This window comes from Nerophis lumbriciformis, linkage group LG06 (genome assembly GCF_033978685.3).
Source record: "Nerophis lumbriciformis linkage group LG06, RoL_Nlum_v2.1, whole genome shotgun sequence".
In the NCBI taxonomy this organism is placed as follows: domain Eukaryota; kingdom Metazoa; phylum Chordata; class Actinopteri; order Syngnathiformes; family Syngnathidae; genus Nerophis; species Nerophis lumbriciformis.
Window position 1 is genome coordinate 1,993,478 of NC_084553.2, and position 14,973 is coordinate 2,008,450.

Genomic DNA, 14,973 nt, shown 5'->3' on the forward strand with positions numbered 1-14,973 from the left:
GTAACAGACAACTTCATAACAATATGTAATATGTACAATATACACACTGCAAGTATATATATAATGTAGTAACACCTTCATAACAATATGTAATATGTACAATATACACACTGCAAGTATATATATAATGCAGTAACAGACACCTTCATAACAATATGTAATATGTACAATATACACATTGCAAGTATATATATATAATGTAGTAACAGACACCTTCATAACAATATGTAATATGTACAATATACACACTGCAAGTATATATATAATGTAGTAACAGACACCTTCATAACAATATGTAATATGTACAATATACACACTGCAAGTATATATATAATGTAGTAACAGACACCTTCATAACAATATGTAATATGTACAATATACACACTGCAAGTATATATATAATGTAGTAACAGACACCTTCATAACAATATGTAATATGTACAATATACACACTGCAAGTATATATATAATGTAGTAACACCTTCATAACAATATGTAATATGTACAATATACACACTGCAAGTATATATATAATGTAGTAACAGACACCTTCATAACAATATGTAATATGTACAATATACACACTGCAAGTATATATATAATGTAGTAACAGACACCTTCATAACAATATGTAATATGTACAATATACACACTGCAAGTATATATATAATGTAGTAACACCTTCATAACAATATGTAATATGTACAATATACACACTGCAAGTATATATATAATGTAGTATAAGACACCTTCATAACAATATGTAATATGTACAATATACATACTGCAAGTATATATATAATGTAGTATAAGACACCTTCATAACAATATGTAATATGTACAATATACACACTGCAAGTATATATATAATGTAGTAACAGACACCTTCATAACAATATGTAATATGTACAATATACACACGGCAAGTACATATATAATGTAGTAAGACACCTTCATAACAGTATGTAATATGTACAATATACACACTGCAAGTATATATATAATGTAGTATAAGACACCTTCATAACAATATGTAATATGTACAATATACATACTGCAAGTATATATATAATGTAGTATAAGACACCTTCATAACAATATGTAATATGTACAATATACACAATGCATTTATATATATATATATATATATATATATATATATATATATATATATATATATATATATATATATATATATATATATATATATATATATATATATATATATATATATATAATGTAGTAACAGACAACTTCATAACAATATGTAATATGTACAATATACACACTGCAAGTATATATATAATGTAGTAACACCTTCATAACAATATTTAATATGTACAATATACACACTGCAAGTATATATATAATGCAGTAACAGACACCTTCATAACAATATGTAATATGTACAATATACACATTGCAAGTATATATATATAATGTAGTAACAGACACCTTCATAACAATATGTAATATGTACAATATACACACTGCAAGTATATATATAATGTAGTAACAGACACCTTCATAACAATATGTAATATGTACAATATACACACTGCAAGTATATATATAATGTAGTAACAGACACCTTCATAACAATATGTAATATGTACAATATACACACTGCAAGTATATATATAATGTAGTAACAGACACCTTCATAACAATATGTAATATGTACAATATACACACTGCAAGTATATATATAATGTAGTAACAGACACCTTCATAACAATATGTAATATGTACAATATACATACTGCAAGTATATATATAATGTAGTATAAGACACCTTCATAACAATATGTAATATGTACAATATACACAATGCATTTATATATATATATATATATATATATATATATATATATATATATATATATATATATATATATATATATATATATATATATATATATATATATATATATATATATATATATATATATATATATAATGTAGTAACAGACAACTTCATAACAATATGTAATATGTACAATATACACACTGCAAGTATATATATAATGTAGTAACACCTTCATAACAATATGTAATATGTACAATATACACACTGCAAGTATATATATAATGCAGTAACAGACACCTTCATAACAATATGTAATATGTACAATATACACATTGCAAGTATATATATATAATGTAGTAACAGACACCTTCATAACAATATGTAATATGTACAATATACACACTGCAAGTATATATATAATGTAGTAACAGACACCTTCATAACAATATGTAATATGTACAATATACACACTGCAAGTATATATATAATGTAGTAACAGACACCTTCATAACAATATGTAATATGTACAATATACACACTGCAAGTATATATATAATGTAGTAACAGACACCTTCATAACAATATGTAATATGTACAATATACACACTGCAAGTATATATATAATGTAGTAACACCTTCATAACAATATGTAATATGTACAATATACACACTGCAAGTATATATATAATGTAGTAACAGACACCTTCATAACAATATGTAATATGTACAATATACACACTGCAAGTATATATATAATGTAGTAACAGACACCTTCATAACAATATGTAATATGTACAATATACACACTGCAAGTATATATATAATGTAGTAACACCTTCATAACAATATGTAATATGTACAATATACACACTGCAAGTATATATATAATGTAGTATAAGACACCTTCATAACAATATGTAATATGTACAATATACATACTGCAAGTATATATATAATGTAGTATAAGACACCTTCATAACAATATGTAATATGTACAATATACACAATGCATTTATATATATATATATATATATATATATATAATGTAGTAACAGACAACTTCATAACAATATGTAATATGTACAATATACACACTGCAAGTATATATATAATGTAGTAACACCTTCATAACAATATGTAATATGTACAATATACACACTGCAAGTATATATATAATGCAGTAACAGACACCTTCATAACAATATGTAATATGTACAATATACACATTGCAAGTATATATATATAATGTAGTAACAGACACCTTCATAACAATATGTAATATGTACAATATACACACTGCAAGTATATATATAATGTAGTAACAGACACCTTCATAACAATATGTAATATGTACAATATACACACTGCAAGTATATATATAATGTAGTAACAGACACCTTCATAACAATATGTAATATGTACAATATACACACTGCAAGTATATATATAATGTAGTAACAGACACCTTCATAACAATATGTAATATGTACAATATACACACTGCAAGTATATATATAATGTAGTAACACCTTCATAACAATATGTAATATGTACAATATACACACTGCAAGTATATATATAATGTAGTATAAGACACCTTCATAATATGTAATATGTACAATATACATACTGCAAGTATATATATAATGTAGTATAAGACACCTTCATAACAATATGTAATATGTACAATATACACAATGCATTTATATATATATATATATATATATATATATATATATATATATATATATATATATATATATATATATAATGTAGTAACAGACAACTTCATAACAATATGTAATATGTACAATATACACACTGCAAGTATATATATAATGTAGTAACACCTTCATAACAATATGTAATATGTACAATATACACACTGCAAGTATATATATAATGCAGTAACAGACACCTTCATAACAATATGTAATATGTACAATATACACACTGCAAGTATATATATAATGTAGTAACAACTTCATAACAATATATAATATGTACAATATACACACTGCAAGTATATATATAATGTAGTAACACCCTCATAACAATATGTAATATGTACAATATACACACTACTAGTATATATATAATGTAGTAACAGACACCTTCATAACAATATGTAATATGTACAATATACACACTGCAAGTATATATATAATGTAGTAACAGACACCTTCATAACAATATGTAATATGTACAATATACACACTGCAAGTATATATATAATGTAGTAACAGACACCTTCAGAACAATAAGTAATTTGTACAATATACACACTGCAAGTATATACAGTATATAATGTAGTAACAGACACCTTCATAACAATATGTAATATGTACAATATACACACTGCAAGTATATATATAATGCAGTAACAGACACCTTCATAACAATATGTAATATGTACAATATACACACTGCAAGTATATATATAATGTAGTAACAGACACCTTCATAACAGTATGTAATATGTACAATATACACACTGCAAGTATATATATAATGTAGTAAAAACTTCATAACAATATGTAATATGTACAATATACACACTGCAAGTATATATATAATGTAGTAACAGACACCCTCATAACACTATGTAATATGTACAATATACACACTTTAAGTATATATATAATGTAGTAACAGACACCTTCATAACAATATGTAATATGTACAATATACACACTGCAAGTATATATATAATGTAGTAACAGACACCTTCATAACAATATGTAATATGTACAATATACACACTGCAAGTATATATATAATGTAGTAACAGACACCTTCATAACAATATGTAATATGTACAATATACACACTGCAAGTATATATATAATGTAGTAACAGACACCTTCAGAACAATATGTAATATGTACAATATACACACTGCAAGTATATATATATAATGTAGTAACAGACACCTTAATAACAATATGTAATATGTACAATATACACACTGCAAGTATATATATAATGTAGTAACAAGTATATATATAATGTAGTAACAGACACCTTCATAACAATATGTAATATGTACAATATACACACTGCAAGTATATATATAATGTAGTAACAACTTCATAACAATATGTAATATGTACAATATACACACTGCAAGTATATATATAATGTAGTAACAGACACCTTCATAGCAGTATGTAATATGTACAATATACACACTGCAAGTATATTATATATATATATATATATATATATATATATATATATATATATATATATATATATATATATATATACTGTAGTAACAGACACTTTCATAACAATATGTAATATGTACAATATACACTGCAAGTATATATATATAATGTAGTAACAGACACCTTCATAACAGTATGTAATATGTACAATATACACACTGCAAGTATATATATATATATATATATATATATATATATATATATATATATATATATATATATATATATATATATATATATATACTGTAGTAACAGACACTTTCATAACAATATGTAATATGTACAATATACACATTGCAAGTATATATATAATGTAGTAACAGACACCTTCATAACAATATGTAATATGTACAATATACACACTGCAAGTATATATATAATGTAGTAACAGACACCTTCATAACAATATGTAATATGTACAATATACACACTGCAAGTATATATATAATGTAGTAACAGACACCTTCATAACAGTATGTAATATGTACAATATACACACTGCAAGTATATATATATAATGTAGTAACAGACACCTTCATAACAATATGTAATATGTACAATATACACACTGCAAGTATATATATATAATGTAGTAACAGACACCTTCATAACAATATGTAATATGTACAATATACACACTGCAAGTATATACAGTATATAATGTAGTAACAGACACCTTCATAACAATATGTAATATGTACAATATACACACTGCAAGTATATATATAATGTAGTAACAGACACCTTCATAACAATATGTAATATGTACAATATACACACTGCAAGTATATATATATATATACTGTAGTAACAGACACTTTCAAAACAATATGTAATATGTACAATATACACACTGCAAGTATATATATAATGTAGTAACAGACACCTTCATAACAATATGTAATATGTACAATATACACACTGCAAGTATATATATAATGTAGTAACAGACACCTTCATAACAATATATAATATGTACAATATACACACTGCAAGTATATATATATATATAATGTAGTAACAGACACCTTCATAACAACATGTAAAATGTACATTATACACACTGCAAGTATATATATATTGTAGTAACACACACCTTCATAACAATATCTAATATGTACATTATACACACTGCAAGTATATATATAATGTAGTAACAGACACCTTCATAACAATATGTAATATTATTGTACAATATTTATCATACTTTGGTAATTTTAATCATTACTGGGACTGTTTTTTTCTGTTTCCATAGCAACACACGTCTGTTTCCTGGCAACAAATGTGTGTTCCTACTTCTGAAGTCAAACAGGAGTGTTTTCTAATCGTGGCAGACTTGGTAACAATGAAGACAATTCTTTTTGGACAAATGAGGATTTATCTTTTTGAAGCTGAACATAACGAGGATGAACTGCTGCTTCTAGAAGCGAGCACGAAGGAAGAGTGAGATGTTGGAGCAGATGGAAGCCGAGAGAGTGAGGTGAAAGCCATTTTGACGCTATGAATATGGAGCTCTGAGCCAAGTTTTTTTCGACGTAAATGGAGTGCTTACCCAAATAAACCGGTAAAAATGTCCCACGCCAGCTGGACCAGACAGACAAGTGTCCATGTAGTGAGTCACTTTAATATTGATCATGATACACGCATGTGTATTATTACAACTACACTACATACACTGTCTGGCTAGCTGTGTACTAACAAAACATGAAATACTACTTTACAGATACTGTAATATGATTGTTCATGTTTTTCACTCAGTACAGATTGCTATATGCATGTACTTGGTGGAAGTACATTCATGGGAGAACACATCTGATGGAAGTTCAACCGTCGAAGAACGTACTTGGTGGAAGTACAATCGTGGAGGAATGTACTTGGTCGAAGTACAACCAAGGAGGAACGTACTTAGTGGAAGTACAACCAAGGAGGAACGTACTTGGTAGAAGTACAATCGTGGAGGAACGTACTTGATGGAGGTACAATCATGGAAGAACATATCTGGTGGAAGTCAACCGTCAAACAACGTACTTGGCGGAAGTACAATCGTGGAGGAACGTACTTGGTGGAAGTACAATCGTGGAGGAACATACTTGGTGGAAGTACATTCATGGAAGAACATATCTGATAGAAGTTCAACCGTCAAACAACGTACTTGGCGGAAGTACAATCGTGGAGGAACACACTTGGTAGACGTACAATCGTGGAGGAACGTACTTGGTGGAAGTACAATCGTGGAGGAACGTACTTGGTGGAAGTACAATCGTGGAGGAACGTACTTGGTGGAAGTACAATCGTGGAGGAACGTACTTGGTGGAAGTACAATCGTGGAGGAACGTACTTGGTGGGAGTACAATCGTGGAGGAACGTACTTGGTGGAAGTACAATCGTGGAGGAACGTACTTGGTGGAAGTACAATCGTGGAGGAACACACTTGGTAGACGTACAATCGTGGAGGAACGTACTTGGTGGAAGTACAATCGTGTAGGAACGTACTTGGTGGAAGTACAATCGTGGAGGAACATACTTGGTGGAAGTACATTCATGGAAGAACATATCTGATAGAAGTTCAACCGTCAAACAACGTACTTGGCGGAAGTACAATCGTGGAGGAACACACTTGGTAGACGTACAATCGTGGAGGAACGTACTTGGTGGAAGTACAATCGTGGAGGAACGTACTTGGTGGAAGTACAATCGTGGAGGAACGTACTTGGTGGAAGTACAATCGTGGAGGAACGTACTTGGTGGAAGTACAATCGTGGAGGAACGTACTTGGTGGAAGTACAATCGTGGAGGAACGTACTTGGTGGAAGTACAATCGTGGAGGAACACACTTGGTAGACGTACAATCGTGGAGGAACGTACTTGGTGGAAGTACAATCGTGGAGGAACGTACTTGGTGGAAGTACAATCGTGGAGGAACGTACTTGGTGGAAGTACATTCATGGAAGAACATATCTGATAGAAGTTCAACCGTCAAACGTACTTGGCGGAAGTACAATCGTGGAGGAACACACTTGGTAGAAGTACAATCGTGGAGGAACATACTTGGTAGAAGTACAATCGTGGAGGAACGTACTTGGTGGAAGTACAATCGTGGAGGAACGTACTTGGTGGAAGTACAATCGTGGAGGAACGTACTTGGTGGACGTACAATCGTGGAGGAACGTACTTGGTGGAAATACAATCGTGGAGGAACGTACTTGGTGGAAGTACAATCGTGGAGGAACACACTTGGTAGACGTACAATCGTGGAGGAACGTACTCGGTGGAAGTACAATCGTGGAGGAACGTACTTGGTGGAAGTACATTAATGGAAGAACATATCTGATGGAAGTTCAACCGTCAAAGAACGTACTTGGTGGAAGTACAATTGTGGAGGAACATACTTGGTGCAAGTACATTCATGGAAGAACATATCTGATGAAAGTTCAACCATCAAAAAATGTACTTGGTGGAAGTACAACCAAGGAGGAAAGTACTTGGTAGAAGTACAATCATGGAGGAGCATACTTGGTGGAAGTACAATCATGGAAGAACATATATGGTGGAAGTTCAACCATCAAAAAATGTACTTGGTGGAAGTACAACCAAGGAGGAAAGTACTTGGTAGAAATACAATCATGGAGGAGCGTACTTGGTGGAAGTACAATCATGGAAGAACATATATGGTGGAAGTTCAACCATCAAAAAATGTACTTGGTGGAAGTACAACCAAGGGGGAAAGTACTTGGTAGAAGTACAATCATGGAGGAGCGTACTTGGTGGAAGTACAATTGTGGAGGACCGTACTTGATGGACGTACAATCATGGAAGAACATATATGGTGGAAGTTTAACCATCAAAGAACGTACTTGGTGGAAGTACAATCGTGGAGGAACGTACTTGGTGGAAGTACAATCATGGAAGAACGCACTTGGTGGAAGTACAATTGTGGATGAAGGTACTTGGGAGAAGTACAATAGTGGAAGGACGTACTTGGCGGAAGTACAATTGCGGAACATACTTGGTGGAAATAGAACCATGGAAGAACATACTTTGTGGAAGAAGAACCATGGACGAACATACTTGGTAGAAGTAGAACCATGGAGAAACATACTTGATGGATGTAGAACCATGGAAGAACCTACTTGATGGAAGTAGAACCATGGAGAAACATACTTGGTGGAGGAAGAACCATGGAAGAACATACTTGGTGGAAGCAGAACCATGGAGAAACAAACTTGATGGATGTATAACCATGGAAGAACCTACTTGATGGAAGTAGAACCATGGAAAAACATAGTTGGTGGAAGTAGAACCATGGAAGAACCTACTTGATGGAAGTAGAACCATGGACAAACATAGTTGGTGGAAGTAGAACCATGGAAGAACATACTTCAATCGTGACTCAAATCAATGTGAAGGTTTCCCCTTGCTAAAGGAAAGTGGGCAGTGGGTGGGCTGCAGTGATGGGGGCCTGCAGATGCGACTGGATGGTGGCGTCAGGAGAAGGGTAGTAAGGAACCGAGGGCCTGGAGACCGGGCCTGGTTTGGCCATGGAAGCGTATTTGTACTTATAGGCTACGCGGTGAGAAAGGTTCATGTCCACTTCAGAGACTTTCTGCTGGTGTCCCGGAAGGCAGCTCTGGGATTCCAGCGTGGCGATGCGTTGGTCACGCTGCACGATGCCGGCCGCCATGTGCCACTGCATGCTGCTCATCTGAGACTTGAGGTCGGCCAGCGTCAGGTCCACGTTCCGCTGGATGTTCTCCAGCTGGGAGCTGAAGAGGAGCACCGTCTCCTGGACGCTGTCCAACACTTTCTGGAGGCGGGCGTTGCTCTCCTCCTCTCGGACCGCCAACCACTCGCACCAGTCAGGACTGGACTCTCTGGGGGGTTCACTGTACTCTTGGGTCAAGAGGCTCTGTGCGGCGTTTTGCTGGGCCACTGCCAGCGCCTCTTGGAAGGACTCCACCATGTCGTCCTCAGAGAGCTGCTGCTCCAGCTGCTCCGTTGCTGAGGACTTCTCGCTGGTTTGGTCCTCATCCACCAGAGGCGGCTGGAACGTTTGCCGCTCCTTAATCTGTGCCGACTGGTTCTGGTTTTCATCTGTGGATCGGCGGGTGTTCATTGGCCGACGCTTTGGAAGGCAAACATGGTTTTCTTCTTCTCTTTCTTCTGCTTCTGGTTCTCTTGCTCTAACTTCCGGGACATGAGGCTGAAAGACCAAAATGATGCAAGTTGGTCCATTTGTGCTAATTTGGTAATTGGGTCTACTTGGTGTTCCAAAGACTCACCTTGTTTAGAAGGTCCACTTTCTCTTTCTTCTTCTTCGACCCAAAGCATAGCCTCTTGAGCCACCTGACAACATTCATCCCGATGTTTCTTCTCGCAGGTTTTCTCTCTGCCAAAGAACGTCCGGTTCTCCGTCTGGACTTGGTCCTTTACCTTGAGGCTAGGATTGGTCGACAAGTGACGGCTGTTTTATGGAATGACGAGAGTCTCCCGTCGTCTCTTCTTCTTGACTCGCTGCCTGTCGTGCTCTTGAGGCAAAGTCCTCGTCGTGACATCACAAAGGTTCCAAAGAGTGATGCCATACCTCTGGTTGGTGGCGGGGGAGGAGTCCAAGATGACTGACGTGCACACGCAGACTGGAACACTTTGACCAGGGGTGTCCCAGCTTTTTGACTTGGGGGCCGTGTTGGTCTAAAAAAAATTAGATTGGTGGCCAAAAGTCGACTGTGTTTGGATCTTAGTAGATCAGACTATTTGGATCTTAGTAGATCAGACTATTTGGATCTTTGTAGATCAGACTATTTGGAACTTAGTATATCAGACTATTTGGATCTTAGTAGATCAGACTATTTGGAACTTAGTATATCAAACTATTTGGATCTTAGTAGATCAGACTATTTGGAACTTAGTAGATCAGACTTTTTGGATCTTAGTAGATCAAACTTTTTGGATCTTAGTAGAGCAGACATTTTGGATCTTAGTAGATCAGACTATTTGGATCTTAGTCGATCAAACTTTTTGGATCTTAGTAGATCAGACTATTTGGATCTTAGTCGATCAAACTTTTTGGATCTTAGTAGATCAGACTATTTGGATCCTAGTAGATCAAATGTTTTGGATCTTAGTAGATCAGACTATTTGGAACTTAGCAGATCAGACTTTTTGGATCTTAGTAGATCAGACTTTTTGGATCTTAGTAGATCAGACCATTTGGATTTTAATAGATTATACTTTTTGGATCTTAGTAGATCAGACTATTTGGAACTTAGTATATCAGACTATTTGGAACTTAGTACAGTATATCAGACTATTTGGATCTTAGTAGATCAGACTATTTGGAACTTAGTAGATCAGACTTTTTGGATCTTAGTAGATCAAACTTTTTGGATCTTAGTAGAGCAGACATTTTGGATCTTAGTAGATCAGACTATTTAGATCTTAGTCGATCAAACTTTTTGGATCTTAGTAGATCAGACTATTTGGATCCTAGTAGATCAGATGTTTTGGATCTTAGTAGATCAGACTATTTGGAACTTAGCAGATCAGACTTTTTGGATCTTAGTAGATCAGACTTTTTGGATCTTAGTAGATCAGACCATTTGGATTTTAATAGATTATACTTTTTGGATCTTAGTAGATCAGACTATTTGGAACTTAGTACAGTATATCAGACTATTTGGATCTTAGTAGATCAGACTATTTGGAACTTAGTAGATCAGACTTTTTGGATCTTAGTAGATCAAACTTTTTGGATCTTAGTAGAGCAGACATTTTGGATCTTAGTAGATCAGACTATTTAGATCTTAGTCGATCAAACTTTTTGGATCTTAGTAGATCAGACTATTTGGATCCTAGTAGATCAGATGTTTTGGATCTTAGTAGATCAGACTATTTGGAACTTAGCAGATCAGACTTTTTGGATCTTAGTAGATCAGACTTTTTGGATCTTAGTAGATCAGACCATTTGGATTTTAATAGATTATACTTTTTGGATCTTAGTAGATCAGACTATTTGGATTTTATTAGATTAGACTTTTTGGATCTTAGTATAGCAGACTTTTTGGATCTTAGTAGATCAGACTATTTGGATCTTAGTAGATCAAAAATTTTGGATCTTAGTAGATCAGACTATTTGGAACTTAGTAGATCAGACGTTTTGGATCTTAGTAGATCAGACTATTTGGATCTTAGTAGATCAGACTTTTTGGATCTTAGCAGATCAGATTGTGTGTCAGATTGTGTTGAAGAGTCAGTTGTGTGTTGTTGTGTGTCAGATTGTGTTGAAAAGAGTCAGTTGTGTGTCAGATTGTGTTGAAAAGAGTCAGTTGTGTGTTGTTGTGTGTCAGATTGTGTTGAAAAGAGTCAGTTGTGTGTTGTTGTGTGTCAGATTGTGTTGAAAAGAGTCAGTTGTGTGTTGTTGTGTGTCAGATTGTGTTTGAAATAGTCAGTTGTGTGTTGTTGTGTGTCAAATTGTGTTGAAAAGAGTCAGTTGTGTGTTGTTGTGTCTCAGATTGTGTTGAAAAGAGTCAGTTGTGTGTTGTTGTGTGTCAGATTGTGTTGAAAAGATTCAGTTGTGTGTTGTTGTGTGTCAGATTGTGTTGAAAAGAGTCAGTTGTGTGTTGTTGTGTGTCAGATTGTGTTGAAAAGAGTCAGTTGTGTGTCAGATTGTGTTGAAAAGAGTCAGTTGTGTGTTGTTGTGTCTCAGATTGTGTTGAAAAGAGTCAGTTGTGTGTTGTTGTGTGTCAGATTGTGTTGAAAAGAGTCAGTTGTGTGTTGTTGTGTGTCAGATTGTGTTTGAAATAGTCAGTTGTGTGTTGTTGTGTGTCAAATTGTGTTGAAAAGAGTCAGTTGTGTGTTGTTGTGTCTCAGATTGTGTTGAAAAGAGTCAGTTGTGTGTTGTTGTGTGTCAGATTGTGTTGAAAAGAGTCAGTTGTGTGTCAGATTGTGTTGAAAAGATTCAGTTGTGTGTTGTTGTGTGTCAGATTATGTTGAAAAGAGTCAGTTGTGTGTTGTTGTGTGTCAGATTGTGTTGAAAAGAGTCAGTTGTGTGTTGTTGTGTGTCAGATTGTGTTTGAAATAGTCAGTTGTGTGTTGTTGTGTGTCAAATTGTGTTGAAAAGAGTCAGTTGTGTGTTGTTGTGTCTCAGATTGTGTTGAAAAGAGTCAGTTGTGTGTTGTTGTGTGTCTGATTGTGTTGAAAAGAGTCAGTTGTGTGTTGTTGTGTGTCAGATTGTGTTGAAAAGAGTCAGTTGTGTGTTGTTGTGTGTCAGATTGTGTTGAAAAGAGTCAGTTGTGTGTCAGATTGTGTTGAAAAGAGTCATTTGTGTGTTGTTGTTTGTCTGATTGTGTTGAAAAGAGTCAGTTGTGTGTCAGATTGTGTTGAAAAGAGTCAGTTGTGTGTTGTTGTGTGTCAGATTGTGTTGAGAAGAGTCAGTTGTGTGTTGTTGCGTGTCGTGTGTCAGATTGTATTGAAAAGAGTCAGTTGTGTGTTGTTGTTTGTCAGATTGTGTTGAAAAGAGTCATTTGTGTGTTGTTGTGTGTCAGATTGTGTTGAAAAGAGTCAGTTGTGTGTTGTTGTGTGTCGTGTGTCAGATTGTATTGAAAAGAGTCAATTGTGTGTTGTTGTTTGTCAGATTGTGTTGAAAAGAGTCAGTTGTGTGTTGTTGTGTGTCAGATTGTGTTGAAAAGAGTCAGTTGTGTGTCAGATTGTGTCGAAAAGAGTCAGTTGTGTGTTGTTGTGTGTCTGATTGTGTTGAAAAGAGTCAGTTGTGTGTCAGATTGTGTTGAAAAGAGTCAGTTGTGTGTTGTTGTGTGTCAGATTGTGTTGAAAAGAGTCAGTTGTGTGTTGTTGTGTGTCGTGTGTCAGATTGTATTGAAAAGAGTCAGTTGTGTGTTGTTGTTTGTCAGATTGTGTTGAAAAGAGTCAGTTGTGTGTTCTTGTGTGTCAGATTGTGTTGAAAAGAGTCAGTTGTGTGTTGTTGTGTGTCAGATTGTGTTGAAAAGAGTCAATTGTGTGTTGTTGTTTGTCAGATTGTGTTGAAAAGAGTCAGTTGTGTGTTCTTGTGTGTCAGATTGTGTTGAAAAGAGTCAGTTGTGTGTCAGATTGTGTTGAAAAGAGTCAGTTGTGTGTTGTTGTGTGTCTGATTGTGTTGAAAAGAGTCAGTTGTGTGTCAGATTGTATTGAAAAGAGTCAGTTGTGTGTTGTTGTTTGTCAGATTGTGTTGAAAAGAGTCATTTGTGTGTTGTTGTGTGTCAGATTGTGTTGAAAAGAGTCAGTTGTGTGTTGTTGTGTGTCGTGTGTCAGATTGTATTGAAAAGAGTCAATTGTGTGTTGTTGTTTGTCAGATTGTGTTGAAAAGAGTCAGTTGTGTGTTGTTGTGTGTCAGATTGTGTTGAAAAGAGTCAGTTGTGTGTCAGATTGTGTCGAAAAGAGTCAGTTGTGTGTTGTTGTGTGTCTGATTGTGTTGAAAAGAGTCAGTTGTGTGTCAGATTGTGTTGAAAAGAGTCAGTTGTGTGTTGTTGTGTGTCAGATTGTGTTGAAAAGAGTCAGTTGTGTGTTGTTGTGTGTCGTGTGTCAGATTGTATTGAAAAGAGTCAGTTGTGTGTTGTTGTTTGTCAGATTGTGTTGAAAAGAGTCAGTTGTGTGTTGTTGTGTGTCAGATTGTGTTGAAAAGAGTCAGTTGTGTGTTGTTGTGTGTCAGATTGTGTTGAAAAGAGTCAATTGTGTGTTGTTGTTTGTCAGATTGTGTTGAAAAGAGTCAGTTGTGTGTTCTTGTGTGTCAGATTGTGTTGAAAAGAGTCAGTTGTGTGTCAGATTGTGTTGAAAAGAGTCAGTTGTGTGTTGTTGTGTGTCTGATTGTGTTGAAAAGAGTCAGTTGTGTGTCAGATTGTGTTGAAAAGAGTCAGTTTTGTGTTATTGTGTGTCAGATTGTGTTGA

The 14,973-nt window shown here is 34.2% G+C and overlaps 1 protein-coding gene across 1 annotated transcript; it reads right to left on the bottom strand.

The window, feature by feature from the left end:
- Positions 1-8,061: 8,061 nt before the first annotated feature.
- On the bottom strand, positions 8,062-10,524 carry LOC133608226 (uncharacterized). The gene is made up of 2 exons (XM_061963426.2): positions 10,320-10,524; positions 8,062-10,240 (listed from the first exon to the last, which is right to left on the bottom strand). The coding sequence occupies exons 1-2, from the start codon at positions 10,395-10,397 to the stop codon at positions 9,458-9,460; spliced, it is 861 nt and encodes a 286-aa protein (XP_061819410.1). The 5' UTR covers positions 10,398-10,524; the 3' UTR covers positions 8,062-9,457.
- Between the last annotated feature and the right edge of the window lie 4,449 nt (positions 10,525-14,973).

Bases quoted from the DNA above. Each gene is read 5' to 3' on its own strand.
- LOC133608226 (XM_061963426.2), bottom strand. From the start codon at position 10,397: ATGAATGTTGTCAGGTGGCTCAAGAGGCTATGCTTTGGGTCGAAGAAG. The intron at 10,241-10,319 runs GTGAGTCTTTGG...TTGGTCTTTCAG, and splicing joins AAGTGGACCTTCTAAACAAG to CCTCATGTCCCGGAAGTTAG.